The sequence below is a fragment of the Cherax quadricarinatus genome, chromosome 57 (genome assembly GCF_038502225.1).
Source record: "Cherax quadricarinatus isolate ZL_2023a chromosome 57, ASM3850222v1, whole genome shotgun sequence".
NCBI classification, from domain to species: Eukaryota; Metazoa; Arthropoda; class Malacostraca; order Decapoda; family Parastacidae; genus Cherax; species Cherax quadricarinatus.
Window position 1 is genome coordinate 2,154,340 of NC_091348.1, and position 17,245 is coordinate 2,171,584.

General features: G+C 42.4%; 1 protein-coding gene across 1 annotated transcript in view; it reads left to right on the forward strand.

The window, feature by feature from the left end:
* Positions 1-17,245, forward strand: part of LOC128693378 (rabankyrin-5) — a gene marked incomplete at its 5' end in the record, with an annotated part of 165,089 nt that overhangs the window by 103,623 nt on the left and 44,221 nt on the right. Inside the window, 1 exon segment of the mRNA XM_070097281.1 lies at positions 4,880-5,075. Coding sequence (XP_069953382.1) covers positions 4,880-5,075 — 196 coding nt within the window.

Consider the following 17,245-nt stretch of genomic DNA (forward strand, 5'->3'; position numbering starts at 1 on the left):
GTCTCCGAGCTGGCCAGGCTGTACACAAAACCCCAATCAACCATCGCTACTATTGTGGCCAAGAAAACGGCAATCAAGGAAGCTGTTCTTGCCAAAGGTGCAACTGTTTTCGAAACTGAGATCGCAAGTGATAGAATATGTTGAGAGACTGTTATTGGTATGGATAAATGAAAAACAGATAGCAGGAGATAGCATCTCTCAAGCGATCATATGTGAAAAGGCTAGGAAGTTGCATGACGATTTAATTAGAAAAATGCCAGCAACTAGTGGTGATGTGAGTGAATTTAAGGCCAGCAAAGGTTGGTTTGAGAGATTTAAGAATCGTAGTGGCATGCATAGTGTGATAAGGCATGGTGAGGCTGCCAGTTTGGACCACAAAGCGGCTGAAAAATATGTGCAGGAATTCAAGTACATAGACAGTGAAGGACTGAAACCTGAACAAGTGTTTAATGGTGACACTGACAATGTTGTGAAACACTTTAGGAATGTCATAAAGGAACGGGAGGTACAGGCCTCTATGGGCAGATATGTTGTGAGACAGAGGTCCAGTGACTCTCAAGCTGGTCCTAGTGGCATTAAAAGAAGAAGGGAAGTAACCCCGAAAAAGGACTTACCACCTCAAGTCCTAATGGAAGGGGATTCCCCTTCTAAACACTAAGACCATCAACACACTCCCCTCTTCCCATCCCATCAATCATCACCAGATCTTCAATAAAGGTAAGTGTCATGTAACTGTGCATGTCTTCTTCAGTTTGTGTGTATTAAAATTAATATTTCATGTGTTAAATTTTTTTTTTTCAATACTTTCGGGTGTCTTGCACGGATTAATTTGATTTCCATTATTTCTTATGGGGAAAATTAACTTGACTAACGATTATTTTGACTAACGATGAGCTCTCAGGAACGGATTAATAGCGTTAGTCGAGGGTCCACTGTAGTGAGTTCTACAAACACCATATACTGAAGGTGGTACACCGGGAACTCTGCTTGGAGCTTGTAGCTACAAGTAGATCCTGGGTGATCACAGACAATAGATAATAACTGTGACAAAATCACTGAGGTTTTGGAAGTTAGAAAAAAAAATAGGTGTTGTCTACATAGATTGTGGAAAGGTATCCCCTCCCTTAGCGGCGTACTCATTTACTGACAACTCGGACTTACGACAGGCTCTCTGACAAGTATGTATACCTAAATAATATATAGGGTTAGCGGCAGCGGCAGCAGCGACTTCCAAGCTCCGTACTTTTCTCCAACAATCAGAGCTACCAATGCTCCTATGATGACCTAGTTACAAGCAAAACTGTACTACCCAACGTAGCACCCAGAATGACCAAAGATTACCAACAGTGAAACCTACAAATCGAAAATAATAGAGATCAAAGGAAGACTGCCCACAAACCGAAAGAAACACCCCGCTGCCAGCCGAACAACGTAACCCTAAGCTTTGTATAACTACAACTTCTTCTTAACTACAACAATTCCTGTAGTATTATGAGGCGCAATCTAAGAGGAAACAGCACCAAGGCCAGCAAGAAAACACCGAAAAATCAACTATTCAACAAGTGTAGTCAGGAGGACGCCGGCCCAGCAACCACCCCACTCACCACCGCTCAAGGCCACACCACAACAATAACAACAAACATGGCTGCCACCAGCCCATCCTCCCCTCTCTTCCCCGGATTCAACCTACCAAGTAGTCTCTCAGGTATGACCAACGATCCAGATACCCTAAAAACATACATCTCCAACTTAGTTATTGAAAATATGAATCTTCGAGAGACGCTAACAAAACAAGACACCAGGATGACACAACTCGAGAACAAAATCCTCAGTCTTGAACAAAAGTTATCAACACCATGAATGACTAACTGTGACAAGACCATCCAAGCAGTCATAGATAGCCATACCCAACAAATAATATCTCTTAATACAAAGGTTGAAGAAGCAGTAAAAGAATGGAAGAACAACTTAGATAACCAGTTCAGCGACTACTTTGCTCTCCCAGAAGATAAAACTGAACAAGATAAACTATCGGATGCAGTAATAGTTAACAGTCCACTTTTTCCCAGTGATATGAACCAAACAAACAGTAAAGAAATTACTCTGCAGATCATAAAGGACCAAACAAGTGTTATTGTACCAGAGTCAGAAATAAAAGAAGCCAGGTTACTAGGATCCCATGGTAGAAAAAGTGTTATGCTTAGATTCCACTCACATGACAGGAAAAAAGACTTAATTATTGCATCTATTAAAGTAAAGAAAGAGGTATACATAAACGAGTGTCTTACCAAAAAACGTCAGAACCTCCTGTATAGAGTCAGAAAACTTAAGCGGGAGAATAATGACACAATACACCAATGCTTCACACGAGATGGGAAAATTCTTGTTAGGAAAACAAATGTAGGTCAACTGTACACAATAACGAACGAGAATGATCTATCACGATTTCTCAGGGATACTAATCTTACAGAGAATAACTAAACAATGTCCAACCTAAAAGCCTACGTAGTGTAGTGAATGTTTTGTTCCATTATTGTTCAAATTTCATTGTACAATCTCTTAGTAATTAAATAATCAACTACCTCATTTCGTGATTTTACTAGTAAGCATAAGTCACCTTATGTAATTTTCTTATTTACTATTGTTTGCTTAAACATTAGCTGAATTGATACTTTCTCTGTCCATATTATTACCTCATATTTTTTAAATACTATCAATTGATATTACTTACTAAAATTAATAATTATCATTTTTACTATAATTTCAATTTACTTTTTAGTTGATTGGCACAATGGGATTGTCTGAAAATAGGGCTCAAAGTGGGTGAAATCGCCAATGCCTAAATATCGCTAACTTTGCAGGAGCATAATTTCATGAGTTTTCCATCAAATTTCATACTTTTGGTGTTATTACCATTGGGAAAAGATTCTCTATCATTTCATAAGAATTTTTTTCTTTTTCACCCTAAGAGCAAGTTCAGGATTGGGGTCTTGACCCTGAAAGGGTTAAGGCAGGTGAAATAGCAGATCTGGAGCATGTACAGAGAACCACCACTGCATATTTTATTTCTGTCAAGCACCATAATTACTGGGAATGTTTGAAGTCCCTCGACCTGTTACTCCTTGGAATGCAGCCAAGAAAGATGCAATATGTAATAAAGTTGGTAGAATTACCGACAATATGTAAAGTAAAAGGACACAAGTGCAACTAATGTGACTGATGTCACATTAGTTGCACTTGTGTCCTTTTACTTTACACAAAGATGCAATATATTTAATACCTGGAAAATCCTAGAGGGACTAGTCCCAAATCTACACACACAAGTCACTCCCTACAAAAGCATAAGGCTTGGCTAATTATGTAATATACCCCATTGAAAAGCAGGCAGTACCAAGAGTGCATTGAGAGACAATAAAATAAGTTTTAGGGGCCCCAAGACTGTTCAACAGCCTCCCATCATACATAAGAGATATTACCAATAGACCCCTGACTGTCTTCAAGAGGGAACTGGATAGGTTCCTAAAATCAGTTCCTGACCAGCCGAGCTCTTGTTCATATACTGGATTGCATGCAGCCAGCAGGAACAACCTGGTTTATCAGGTCCTGATCCACTAGGAAGCCTGGTCATGGACCAGGCTGTGGGGGATTGACCCCCTGGAACATGTGCGCCAGTGCTGCTGTGGGTGACCGAAACAGTCATTTTGCTATATAGTGCTACCACTCACCTATGGTAACACAAGTGTGCTACAGTGCACACTTGTGTTACCATAGGTGAGTGGGGAAGGTCATGTGCTACAAAGTGTACATTCGTTGTTCTCATGAGAGAGAGAGAGAGTGAGAGAGAGAGAGAGAGAGAGAGAGAGAGAGAGAGAGAGAGAGAGAGAGGGAGGTACATAAAATATATGTGGGAGGTACTCAAGGGCTTGGTCCCAAATCTGCATACTGTCATAACATACTGGAGTGAGAGAGATGGAAGGAAGTGCAAGATAAACCCAGTGAAAAGCAACGGTGCAGTGGGCACAATTAGAGAACATTGTATCATCATCCGTAATTGTAGTTTGTTCAACAATTTACCAGAAGATATCAGAAACACTCCTGGAACAAAAGAAACTAGACAAGTATCTCTACCAGGTATGGTAGGCTGGGATATTCATTGTGCTACATAATATGCACTAGTTCTACTATTGGTGGCTGGACAATCGATGTGCTACATAGTACACACTTGTGCTACCATGGGTGACTAGCACAGTCATTGTGCTATCATGGATGACTAATACATCATAGTGCTATCATGGGTGACTAATACAATCACTGTACTACCATGGGTGATGAATACAATCATTGTGCTACCATGGGTGACTAGCACAATCACTGTGCTATCATGGGCAACTAATACAATCATTGTGCTATCATGGGCAACTAATACAATCATTGTGCTACCATGGGTGACTAATACAATCATTGTGCTATCATGGGTGACTAATACAATCAGTGTGCTATCATGGGCGACTAATACAATCACTGTGCTACCATTGGTGACAAATACAATCATTGTGCTACCATGGGTGACTAGCACAATCATTGTGCTACCATGGGTGACTAGCACAATCATTGTGCTACCATGGGTGACTAGCACAATCATTGTGCTACCATGGGTGACTAGCACAATCATTGTGCTGTCATGGGTGACTAGCACAATCATTGTGCTATTCTGGTAACTGGAACAATCAGTGTGTCACTGGCTATCAAGCTCTAAAATTTTCTCAAAATAAATTTCTTTATTTTTTAGTTTAATCTCTTATGATTCTTAAATCCAAAATATACTTACAGTATGCTTTTGCAAATACATAAATGACATTGTTTCTTGCATTTCCTACAGGAGGGTCATCTGTCTGTGGTTAAGACCCTGCTCACAGAGTCAAGAATCAATGCTGGAGCCGTCAACTTAAGAGGCCAGAACCCTCTCCATGTCTTGGCAAACTACCCCAAAGATAATGCTGCTGCCATTGCTGAGGTGTTTCTTGAGACCATGCCAGGTTATGATCTTAATAAATTAGATGTGGAGGGTAACTCAGGTAAGCTTGTACTTCAAGCATGTACTTATATAAGGTGTGTGTGTACTTACCTATTTGTGGTTGTAGGGTTCAAGTCACAGCTCCCTGTCCCACCTCTTTGCTGGTCACTACTAGGCCCACTCTTTCTCTCCTCCTTGAGCTTTATTGTATCTCTTCTTACACATGTGTGTGGATCTTGCCTCTACTACACCACTCTCCAGATTGTTCCACTTCCTGAGAGCTCTATGGCTGAAGAAACACTTCCTAACATGCCTGTGACTCATTTGAATTTTCAACTTCCAGTTGTGTTCTCTTGTTGCTGTGTCCCATCTCTGAAACATCCTGTACCTATCGACCTTGTTAATTCCTCTCAGTATTTTATATGTCGTTATCACGTCATCCCCATCTCTCCTATCCTCCAGTGTCGTCAGGTCTATTTCCCTTAACGTCTCCTCGTAGGACATACCCCTTAGCTGTGTGACTTAGTCTTGTTGCAAACCTTTGCACTTTCTCTAATTTCTTGATTTGCTCGACCAGGTGTGAGTTCCATACTGGTACTGCACACTCCAATTTGGGCCTGATGTACATGGTGTATAATCTTGAACGATTCCTTCCTAAGGTGTCAAAATGCTATTCATAGGTTTGCCAGGCACCCATATGCTGCAGCAGTTATTTGGCTGATGTGCACCCCAGGAGATGTGCTCGGTATTATATTCACCCTAAGATTCTTTTCCTTGAGTAAGATTTGCAGTTTTTGGCCCCCTAGCCTGTACTATGTCTGCAGTCTTTTATTACCTTCCCTGATCTTCATAACTTTGCATTTGGTGGTGTTAAACTCCAGGAGCCAATTGTTGAAATATCCCTGCAGCCTGCCCATATTCCTTTGTAGTTCTACCTGATCCTCATCCACTTGAATTCTCCAATTAAGCTTCATGTCATCTACAAACAAGGACATCTTTGAATCTATTCCTTCCGCCAAATCATTTACATATACCAGAAACAGCACCTCATTCATCACAGGTGCCCACTCTGACACCTCGTCATGTACCATTACTCGTTGTTTCCTTCCTGACAGGTATTCTCTGATCCATTGCATTGCCTTTCCTGTTATTCCTGCCTGCTCCTCTAGCTTTTGCACTAATCTCTTGTGCAGAACTGTGTTGAAAGCATTCTTACAGTCCAAGAAAATACAGTCTATCCACTCCTCTCTTTCTTTTGTCTTATTTCTGTCACCTTGTCATAAAACTCCAATAGGTTTGTGACACAGGATTTTCCCTCTCTAAAACTGTGCTAGTTATTGTATATAAGTTACTCTCTAACTGCTGCTTTAACACAGTTAAGATATGAACAGATGACTTCTTGGAGGGGCCAGACCAAGGTTTGACAGAAGGTAACTTTACACCACCACCAGCCTTGAAATGCTGCACCCAGTTCCTCATTGAATGCTCACACACACCAACATTCCCCACTATTTCTTTTGTCTGGTGTCCAGCTTTGTGAAGCCCTAAGATTTAAGCTATAGTTTCAGGTGTTAAAAACTTCCTTTTACCCATAATCAAACATGTATAACCCCAAAACCAAAGGGAACACCGGACAAAAGATGGGGTGGAAGCGAGACAAATGTGCAGCACTTCCCCTCACCATGGCAGCTACATGAGCACTGATGAGTTACTTTGAAGTGTGGCAGCAGGCCGTGACGTCATGTTAATGGCTGCTACCCACCATAATGCACTAATGAAAAAAGACCCCCCTGTATGGTAGGCCTTTGATTTTTATTACAGAATTATGCCAGGGCACTCATGTGGCATAATGCCGTGACAAGCACTGTACATGTCAGTGACACTAGTCTGTATTTTAATGCTGCCTGTTTGTCTCCTTAAAGATTGGGATTAAATTTGCTGTCTTCCACACCTCAGGTAGTTGCCCTGTTTTGATTGTGTGAACGAGATTATTTGATGATTCTGGTAGCAGGGAGTAAATGATACGTCTTCGGAGGCTTCTTTCTTTATTTGCAAAGTTGTGGTGGGTACACAAGTTTGTGTGTTGAGTGCCCATGGCCCGGGAGGGCCATGCCCGGCGAGGGAGAGAGCTAGTAGGACTATTGACTGCTGCTGGGCTGCTGATTGAGTGAGCGAGTGCGAGTGGGACCAGTGTCCCACTGACCTGGGCAGGCTAGAGAGGGCAGCACCTTAGTGCTGCGAAATATGAACTAAGCTGGCAGACAGCATAGGCTGTCTGTGCAGACAGTACAGGCTGTCTACATTTGCTCGGCCACCTACCTCACGTCGTCCCGACGCAACAATACTGGTGGTAAAAACAACTCAGTCTCTCTCTCGTAGGAAGAGGGCACAGAACACAAAATAAAAAACATGTATATACATATGGACATGGAATAAAAAACTTCCTATAGGGAGGGAAGAAAAAAACACATGGGGTGTGCTAAACTTCGTGGTCATAGGCAGTGAGAGTCGATGGGCATCACTGCATGCCTTCCTGCATCTGAACAGATACTGCAACACAAGAGACATCGCTGCGGCTGAGCTGTGACATAACGGGGTACGGTCTCCTCTGGAATGGTGAAGCAGTCATTGTAGGGGTCACTGCAGGTTTCACTCAACCTGGGGCACGACATGCTGGTGCCCTCGAGTGAGGCATCATCAAAACTCGGCAACTGGGAAGGACTTCTGGCAAGCGACTCAGGAGGACACTTCTCAACTGGTACTGTCGCTGGGCTGTCACTGCTGGCGAGCATGGAGTAAGTCGTGGAGCGAGTCGTGGCAGAGACAACTGGGTGAAACATCTGGGAGTTGTAACATCATACATCAGACTGCAGTGAGCGAGCTAGCAGTCAAAGTGACATCTTTGTGCAGGCTGCTCACTGAAGCATGTGACACGAGGCTGACACAGTGCCTGCCGACAGGGCTAACTGCGGCTTGACGAGTGTCATTCTCTCGGCAGTTGGAGTTATACCAGAGGTTAGTCTAAGTGTCCCCAGACTTGTTTCTCTACATACAACTGCACTCTGAAGGTCTGGAGGTGAAGTGAAACAAATCTAGATTGGAATCGTAGCAGGTACGATTCTGCAGAACATCTATGAGCGACGAGCATAAGAGCTTTCTGTACAAGGGGCTCATACGCTCAGAGCTGACTAATATCAGCTGCCAAACGCGCTGGTCACACCGGGTGACAGGCAACAAAGTGCTACACAGGGGTCTGGCCGCAGACCTGTGGTCGACACACAGCTGGGCTCAAGACCACACAGGACACACAGAAAATTTTGTACACACCTGCAGTACATGCAGTACAACATGGCTTAAACTAGCAAATGATGCTTTTCTGTGCACAAAATTGACACTAAGCCATACACTAACATGTGAGAACACTGACTGAGAGGAATTAATGAACACGACATATATCTTCTCTCAATCTTCTCGACAATACTGACATAATTACTGAAACACTCGATGTGACATCATGTGATGTCAGGCGTGACGCCGTGAGGTGACGTCAGCAGACATCTCGAGGTGACATCAGGGAGACATCGTGATGTCATGAAGTCGGGCAGCAGCATCGGTAACTCACATGGCTCATAGATTAGTCACTAGTGGCATTCCACAAGGATCAGTTTTAGGCCCTCTCTTGTTCATAATTTACATTAATGACCTTGATGAAGGGATTACGAGTGACATGAGCAGATTTGCTGACGATACAAAGATAGGCCGTATCATTCATTCTAAGGAGGATAGTAATGAACTCCAAGGGGATTTGGACAAATTAATGTCTTGGTCTGAAAAATGGCAGATGAAGTTCAATGTGGATAAGTGTAAGGTACTAGTCCTTGGTAATGAAAATAACCCTCGAAGCTATAAACTAGGTGAAGTAGAACTTGATCATACAGAATGTGAAAAAGACTTGGGAGTCATGGTAAGCAGAAACCTGAAGCCAAGACAGCAGTGCATGAGTGTGCACAACAAGGCTAACAGATTACTTGGATTTATCTCAAGAAGTATAAGTAACAGAAGTCCAAAAGTTATTTTTACAGCTCTATACATCACTAGTGAGGCCTCATTTTGATTATGCTGCTCAGTTTTGGTCTCCTTACTACAGGATGGATATAGACTCATTAGAGAACATACAGAGAAGAATGACTAAAGTGATTTACTGTGTAAGGAATCTCTCATATGAAGATAGACTTAAAGCCTTAAATCTCCACTCTCTGGAGAGACGTAGAATGAGGGGAGATATCATTGAAGTGTATAAGTGGATGACGGGCATAAACAAGGGAGATTTTAATAAAGTACTGAGGGTGTCGAACCAGGTAAGAACCAGAAATAATGGATTTAAGTTAGATAAATTTAGATTTAGAAAGGACATAGGTAAATACTGGTTTTTTAACAGAGTTGTGGATGCATGGAACAATCTTCCCAGTAGGGTGATAGAGGCTAGGACCTTGGGTAGCTTTAAGAAGAGATTGGACAAATATATGAGTGGGAGGGGCTGGGTTTGATTGGTGTCATTGGGTACGGGAGTTAATTCTTGAGTAGCTTTAGGTAGAGGTCATTTTTGATAAGGACCTGCCTTGTATGGGCCAGTAGGCCTTCTGCAGTGTTCCTCCATTCTTATGTTCTTATGTACGAGTTTGGGAGAGTGTGTAAAGGACTACAAATATTTTAAGGTAAGTAATGAGTAAACTGTATATGCATTTTATCACTCTGGGATGGTTAAATGTAATAGAATATTATGTGTAGGTGGAGTGGCCTGGTATGGTATTTTGGCTGACTACCATACATACCACACTTGATTTCTTACAATAAATACTACTCATCTCACCCTAGATTAAGACTGTAAATATCTTAAGGTAAGTAATGAGTGCACTATGTGTGTATTGTACTTTTAATGAGATGATGATTATTATTATCATTACTAATATGACATCTGGAGACATAAGACACTTACTGATTTTAATGTGTACCTGCATGCCAGCATAGTATGTAAGTTTATTTAAATACAGGTATACATAAGTATAATTATCAGAGTATATATAAAATATGAAATAACTTTTAAAAGCACTTAAAATTTTGGAGTTTCCAGACATAATGGAGAGACTTAGTGCTTATGGATCTCACAGAGAATGTAAACAAACCAGGTGGGGCGCGATGACCGTATTAGAAAGTCAGGTGGGGGGAGCCGTATAGCAAGTTTTGGTCATAATTTGAAATGACCGTATTAGCGGAAAGCCGTAAAGCAAAACGCCATAAAGCAGGGCCCTACTGTGTGTATGTATATATATATATATATATATATATATATATATATATATATATATATATATATATATATATATATATATATATATATTGCACCAAAAGAATCTTAGAAAACTTCCCTAACCTTATTATAAAAACCGCAATTTATTTTAGCCAAATCCTACTAAATATATTATAAATATGTTTACAGTAATTTAATACTAAACAAACACAATGAAATATATTTTTTTCGTTAGGTTAAGAATGATTTTGGCGAAATTATTGCATACACAAATTTTCGCTTGTCCTATATGGCAAGATGAGCGTTGCTATTTAAGCCAAGATCGCAAATTCTGCCTATTCGGCACGACATATATACGTATATATATATATATATATATATATATATATATATATATATATATATATATATATATATATATATATATATATATATATATATATATATATATATATATATATATATATATATATATATATATATATATATATATATATATATATATAGGTAGATATACTATACACACACACACACACACACACACACACACACTGGGACAGCGAGCGCGCTAGTCACGCCGTCGGTGCTCCGGGGATTTAAGTGTTTTTGAGGGCTACTAAGTGTTCTGCAAGGGTTGCTAAGTGTGTCAGGGTAGTCAACAATCCTAGAAGTGTTTTTTTTAATTGCCTGAGCCACACAAGTGTGGGGAGAGCCACAATTTTGAAAGTGATCTGGAAAATAAAAGCGTTGTGGCGCAGGCTAGTGTGAAGGCGGCGTTGCCAAGTGTCACCCAGGAAAGGTAATAAAGTGAAACAATCGTGTGACCAGTGAAAAAAATACAGTGAATAGGGTACATTATTAACGAGAAGAAATTGAGGTGGATCTACACCAGGACGTACATCGAGCTGGATCTACGCCAGGACGTCACATCGACCTGGACAATCTACACTGCTACAGCTGCACTACAAGTACTGTATCACCTATGAGTGGTTGTTTGGGTGTGGGGTCCAGGTTCCAATTAACCGCCAAGCTGAATGTGAATGGTCTAACTCTCATAGCACGATAAAGAATAGGCACTCAAGTATTCAATAAGGTTTAGCAAATTGTAATCCATTGAACAAGGCGATTAACTCACTATAAGCAGGTGATATAGGCAACACTGCAAGGGTGGGAGTCAGGTCACAAGAGGTTGTGGACACAAGCGACAACTGAGAATCTACATTACACTCCAAGCACAAGCCACCTACTTTTCAGACACATAATAAACCCACACATAATTCGACACATAATTACACACACACACACACACACACACACACACACACACACACACACACACACACACACACTCACACACTCACACACACACACACACACACACACACACACACACACACACACACACACACACACACACACACACACACACACACACACACACACACACATATATGTGAAGAGGCGGGGCCAGGAGCTGTGAATCGACCCCTGCAACCACAAATAGGTGAGTACGGGATTTCACACCTTTATGTGAATTTACGTAATTTTAGGCACAGTAGACAGTACAGTGGAAGCCAAGAGATAGGGTACATGTGCAAAACGTATGTAGTACATACGAGGGAAATAAGGACTGCTTACATAAACGCACGCATACACACACACATACACACACACTAGGTGAGAACAGGATCTGCTGTTAGGCACTTGAATAGCTGTAGCACACACACACACACACACACACACACACACACACACACACACACACACACACACACACACACATATACAGGATTTCATACCTTTATGTGAATTGACCCTCTAACCCTTCCCTCTCTCTCCGTCTCTTTGCCTCTTTTCCTCTCTTCCTCTCTCTCTCCATCTCTTTGTCTCTTTTCCTCTCTTCCTCTCTCTCTCTCTCTCTCTCTCTCTCTCTCTCTCTCTCTCTCTCTCTCTCTCTCTCTCTCTCTCTCTCTCTCTCTCTCTCTCTCTCTCTCTCTTACTCTTTTCAATTCAATTCAATTCAAATTCAAATTCAAAGTTTATTCTCTGTAAGGATTACAATGCTGAGTTTACAGAAATTTGGTTATTGTGTGGTTTACATGTAGTAAAATAGTGATTACAGAGTGTAGCACTAGAACGCCTAGCATGGCTAGGCATTTCGGGCAGACTTAGTTTTATTCTTAATTGTAAAATATTACAAATTATGAGGTAAGTTGGTATTATGGCTAAGTGACTAAATACTAGTTTGTGAGTTTAGCAATGTGAATGCTTTTGTTTTGGCACAGTACATAGTTTCAGTATTGAAGTATCACAGGATTCATTATTTTAAGATTGAGATTAATATTTCTGTTTATGGTCAAATGAGTCAGTGAGTGTAAGTGTGGACCACGAGGTGGTATTCGTGTAGTTAATTGACAGGGTGTATCAGGGAGATAAGATGTTTTCTAGTGGTAGTTTTGAAGGTGATGAATGTGTCTGCAGTTCTAGAGTTCTCAGGTAGGGTATTCCAGATTTTAGGGCCTTTGACATACATTGAATTTTTGTAAAGGTTTAGTCGGACACGGGGAATGTTGTAGAGATGTTTGTGTCTGGTGTTATGCCTGTGGGTTCTGTCACAACTATCAAGAAAGCGTTTTAGGTCAAGGTTGATATTAGAGTTTAAGGCCCTGTAGATGTAGATTGCACAGTAGTAAGTGTGGATGTACTGAACAGGGAGTAAGTTTAGGTCTATGAAGAGTGGAGGGGTGTGTTGCCAGGGATGGGATTTAGTGATTATTCTTACTGCAGCTTTTTGTTGGGTTATTATTGGCTTTAGGTGTGTTGCTGCAGTTGATCCCCAAGCACAAATAGCATAGGTGAGGTATGGATAAATAAGTGAGTGGTATAGTGTGAGAAGGGCATTTTGCGGCACGTAGTGTCGTATCTTGGAGAGGATCCCAACCGTTTTGGATACTTTTTTGGTTATATGCTGGATATGGGTGCTGAAATTCAGGTTGTTGTCAAGGTAGAAGCCTAGGAATTTGCCCCCATTATTTCTGGTAATTAGAGTGTTGTCAATCTTAATGTTAATTTGTGCATCTCCTGCTCTGCTACCAAACATAATATAGTAGGTTTTGTCAGTGTTAAGCGTAAGTTTATTGGCTGTCATCCAAGTCGATATTTTGATCAGCTCCTCATTCACAGTGGTGTTGAGGGTGGCAAGATTAGGGTGAGAGATGACATAAGTCGTGTCTCTTTTCCTCTCTCTCTTCCTCTTTTTCTCTCTTCCTCTCTTCTTCTCTCTCTTCCTCTCTTTTTTTTTTTTTTTTTTTTTTACACGGGGTTTGACAAGGTTAAGGATCCCTAGCTTTATTGACAGCTATTTACAGGTTAAGGATTCCTAACTTTATTGGCAAGTTAAGAGCTGTTACCTACATCAGCTCATTTGAAAGCATTTTTCTTGTTATGAGACATACAAGTAGGAAACAGGATGAAGTTGGAGCCATCTGTGGGCCAGCATTTTCATTTGATCAACTGACTTTATCTCGTTGACATCATTATGCTGTACGAATGTGTTCCATACTCTAGTCATCCTGGGTATGTATGATCTCAGATGGAGTGATGTTCTGGAGAAGGGTACAGCCAGAGTGAAGTTGCTGCTTTCTGCCCGTCTTGTGGCATAAAAGCTTGTTTCACGCTGTCCTCGAAGTGGATCCAAGTGTGGTATTTTGACAATATTGGCCTTGTACATAACAGTAAGGCCACCCACATCCCTCCTATGTTGAAGGCTCTGCTGAAATGACAGATCTATCCAGGATGGGTCCAGGTGAGAGATGAGACGTCTTGCTCTGTTCTCTACTCTGTCAAGCAGTCGCAGATGAGAGGGGGGGGGGGCAGGCAAACCAAGAAAGTGGAGCATACTCAAGGTGCGAGCGTACTTGTGCCTCATACAGGATCTTGCAACCCCTACTGTCAAGCAGATGGGAGATACGGCGAAGTGCTGTAAGCTTCCTGGCTGCCTTGTTTGCAAGATTTACAACATGGTTCTTCATGGTTAGTTTGGAGTCAGATTTCACCCCAAGGATATCAACTTCTTCTCCAGGTGCCAACATCCTCCCATTCATCCTTACTACTGCACCAGCATTACCATCATGGTGCCTAGAGACGATCATCATTTGCGTTTTTTCAGGTGCAAATGTTACTTGCCATCTATTTCCCCAAGCTGATATAGCTCTCAGCTGGTGATTGATGTAGCTTAGAGCAGCTGGCATTTCTTCTCTTGGATAAGTGAATGTCATTGTACAGTCGTCTGCATATGCATGTGATTCTGGGATGAGATGAAGAAGGTCGTTGAAGTAGACATTCCATAACAATGGACCCAGCACGCTTCCTTGTGGAACACTTGCCACAATAGGATGTCTTGCTGATTCCGTTCGATTGAGAACTACACTTAGAGATCTACCTCTATCTCTTCCTCTCTCTTCCTCTCTCTTCCTCTCTCTCTCTTCCTCTCTCTCTCTTCCTCTCTCTCTCTTCCTCTCTCTCTCTCTCTCTCTCTCTCTCTCTCTCTCTCTCTCTCTCTCTCTCTCTCTCTCTCTCTCTCTCTCTCTCTCTCTCTCTCTCTCTCTCTTTCCTTTACTAAAAAAAAAAAAAATGGTTGGGACTCGTAGGAATCAGGGATCAGATGACAAAGGTATTGGTAGGGAGGAATGGATGGAGGAGCAGTGGAGAAGGATGGAGCAAGAATGGGAGAGAAAATTAGGAGAGATTTCTGAAAAAATGGAGAAAGAGCTCTCTGCGAAATGGGAAAAGAGGTTGGAGAAGGAGACGAAGAAATGGGAGGCACAAGTCGAAACTGCAGTAGACAGGGTAAGGGTCCTAGAGTTTGAGGTAAACAGGCTGAAGCAAGTCTCAGGGGCAGTGACCAGAGAAGACACAGCATATGAAGCTGAGAGGATGAACAGGAAGGAAGGAGATATGAATTATGTTCAGGTCATATCAGCCTGCAAAGAAGGGTCAGGGAGTAAAAGGAAAGAGCAGCTGGGTGCAGATAGAGAGGGAGATAAGTCGAATGCTGAGGCACAACCATGCTACCAAGAGCCACTGGAAAAATCAAGGGAGAAAATGACCACATACAGACAGGAACCAGAGTCACAGAGGGAGAGGCAAAAGTAGGAGGAAAGGGCAAAATCAGTGTTTATCCATGGGCTTCGGGAGAGGAAAAGACACACACTGAAAGACGGCAGGAAGAAAGAAAGGAGATTGGGAAAATCATCACGGAAATAGGGGGAGAGGACATGGACGAGATTGTAAATTTTCAGAGGATAGGGGGGTATGTGAAAGGGAGAAACCAACCGATCAAGCTGATTCTCAGGACAGAAACAGTGAGGAATGGGATCCTCCAAGAGAAACCAAGGTTGAAAAACTCGGAAGAGTACAAGAAGGTGTTCCTAGACAGAGACAGAACACAAACAGAGAGACAGCAGCTGAGGGAGAGGACAAAAAAGTGAAAGGAGATAGGAAAGGAAACAAGGATGGAACCAGCAGAGGTCAGTCAGAGCAGAGCAGAGAAGCAAGGACAAGCACACACACAACTATCCTCAGAACCCCACAACCTATCACACCATCCCAACACAAACTACAATCCATACCCACAGCTTCCACCCAACCCCCAATCATAGAATCCCACAGTATGCTACCAGGTCTCCCACCCCCACAGGCCCCCCAAACCACAGTATTGGAAAGGAAACTGAAGGTATGGTACACAAACGCTGATGGAATAACAAACAAGTGGGAGGAGTGGCACGAAAGAGTCAGACATCACCGGACATCATAGCGCTCACAGAAACCAAGCTTACAGGTATGGTAATAGATGCCATCTTTCCAACGGGATACCAGATCCTGAGGAAAGACAGAAGGAAGAGGGGGGGTGGAGGAGTGGCACTGCTGATCAAACACCGATGGAATTTTGATGAGCTGGAGAGAGGAGACAGCGGAGAAGAAAGTGATTACATAGCGGGAACGCTTCACTCTGGAGGTCCCAAGGTGGTAATAGCAGTCATGTATAACCCACCACAGAGCAGCAGGAGACCAGGGCATGAGTATGACGAGAGCAATAGAGCAATGGTTGACACACTGGCTGCAGTGGCCAGAAGAGCTCATGCATGCAGGGCAAAGCTCCTGATCATGGGCAACTTTAACCACAAGGAGATCGACTGGGAAAACTTGGAGCCACATGAGGGCCAAGATACATGAAGGGCTAAGATGATGGAGGTGGTACTGGAAAACTTCATGTACCAACACGTAAGGGACACTACAAGAGAGAGAGGAGAGGATGAGCCAACAAGACTGGACTTAATATTCACCTTGAGCAGTGCAGATATTGAGGACATCACATATGAAAGACCCCTTGGGGCCAGCGATTATGTGGTTTTGAGCTTCGAATACACAGTAGAGCTACAAGTGGAGGGGGAAGCAGGAAGGCCAGGACAAATGAAACCAAACTACAGGAAAGGGGACTACACGGGAATGAGGAACTTCCTGAACGAGGTTCAGTGGGACAGAGAACTGGCAGGGAAGCCAGTTAATGAGATGATGGAATATGTAGCAACAATGTGCAAGGAGGCTGAAGAGAGGTTTGTACCCAAGGGAAACAGGAATAACGAAAAAGCCAGGATGAGCCCATGGTTCACCCAAAGATCCTCTTCAAGGGGGGCTCCTTGGCGTGGTGAAGAGGCTCTTGGTCTGAGGAATTAGACCTGTCGGTCTTCTTCCTCAGACTGAACCTAATTACCCCCCAATCTCCCCTCCCCTATCCCATCCTCCCCATCCTCCCCTTTTTCCTTTCCTCCTCCTCCTCTCCACCCCTCCCTTTTGCCCTTCCTCTTTTTGGCCTTTGGGATTTCTCCCACAGGCGCGCTAGTTCCTAGGTAGGGGAAAGGATA